This window comes from Ornithorhynchus anatinus, chromosome 15, assembly GCF_004115215.2.
Source record: "Ornithorhynchus anatinus isolate Pmale09 chromosome 15, mOrnAna1.pri.v4, whole genome shotgun sequence".
Classification (NCBI taxonomy): domain Eukaryota; kingdom Metazoa; phylum Chordata; class Mammalia; order Monotremata; family Ornithorhynchidae; genus Ornithorhynchus; species Ornithorhynchus anatinus.
In genome coordinates, this window is record NC_041742.1 from 10,821,024 (window position 1) to 10,822,258 (window position 1,235).

The 1,235-nt window shown below is 65.2% G+C and overlaps 1 protein-coding gene across 1 annotated transcript; it reads right to left on the minus strand.

Moving 5' to 3' along the window:
* Positions 1-239: 239 nt before the first annotated feature.
* Positions 240-1,003, minus strand: LOC120637962 (heparan sulfate glucosamine 3-O-sulfotransferase 3A1-like). The gene has a single exon (XM_029079599.2). The coding sequence runs from the start codon at positions 908-910 to the stop codon at positions 311-313; it is 600 nt and encodes a 199-aa protein (XP_028935432.1). The 5' UTR covers positions 911-1,003; the 3' UTR covers positions 240-310.
* Positions 1,004-1,235: the final 232 nt, after the last annotated feature.

Here is a 1,235-nt window from a genome sequence, read left to right on the forward strand (position 1 = left end):
ACCCAGCGAAGGACTCATCGGGAGGTGACCCAGGGAGTCCCAAGAGGGCAGAGTGGAGTGGTCAGCCACGAAGCCCAGATCTGGGTCAAGCGGGGATCGCGGCCACCCTCCCTGCTCCTCTGGGAAGCCTCAGGGGTCGCAAGTATCGCCCCCCTCTCCAAGGGCCATCACCGATGCACACGGGGAACGGGACGTTCATTCACGGCAAAAACAACGGCGGCGGCTATTAGGCTTTCTTCTCTCTCTTCACTAGGTAAAAAAATATATTATCTTTTGCTTCTCTCCCCCCCAAGCCTTTTTAAATAATTTCTCACGCATCCCAGCCGAAGTCTTGCCCGGTCATCTGGTAGAACTTCCTGTTGAAGGGCCGGTAAAAGTCCCGCAGTCGGCGCAGCACCTCGGGCCGGATGGCGGGGTGCGTCCGGCCCGTGGTCTGGCCCAGGCAGCGCGGCCGGCCGCTGCCCTCGGCCTCCTTCGGGCACGGGAAGCCCTTGGTCTGGTTGAAGTAGAGGTGCTTGTCGGTGACGATCCTCTTGAGGCCCAGGAAGACCCCGGCCGGGTCGCCGACGAGCCGCTCGCCGCTGACGAAGAGCATCTGGCGGAGCGGGAAGTGGCGGAGCCAGCCTTCCAGGTGCTTGGCGTAGATGCCGATCTGGACGGCGCTCCAGGAGGCGTCCACCGGGCCCGCCGCCGTCCCGTCCCGGAAGGTCAGGGCTCTCGAAGGGCGGGACGTCCGGCCGCTTGGACGGGTCCGGGTGTAGTCCGAGACGGCCCGGGTCACGGGGTCGCGGACCACCACGATCAGCTTGGTGCCCTTGGACGTGGCCGAGATGCGGGCGGGGGCCTCCTTGGTGACGAAGTAGCTGGGGGTCTTCTCCATGGTGATCTGGCCCTCCAGCGTACGCGGCATCAGGTCTCTAGGAGACGGGAAGGACGGAGAGAATTAGGAACGTCGGTGGCTGCCCCGGATACCCCGGATACCCGGCTGAGTCCGAACACAAGAGACGGGACACCGGGAAGAGGGGACTGGAAGGAGATTCCCGAGTTGGACACAGGCCCAGAGAGAACCCGTCCGGATTTCCGGATTCAGGTGGGGCTGAAGCCGGCGACGCCCCAGAGCCGCTCTTCCCCCGAGCCCGGGAGGGGTGGGTGACGGCTCGAAACCGCTCCAGCGTTCCGCATCCGGGGCCCGCCCTGGCCGTGCCACTTGAGGGGTCCCATGCCATCCGAGGGCT

Bases quoted from the DNA above. Each gene is read 5' to 3' on its own strand.
- LOC120637962 (XM_029079599.2), bottom strand. From the start codon at position 910: ATGCCGCGTACGCTGGAGGGCCAGATCACCATGGAGAAGACCCCCAGC.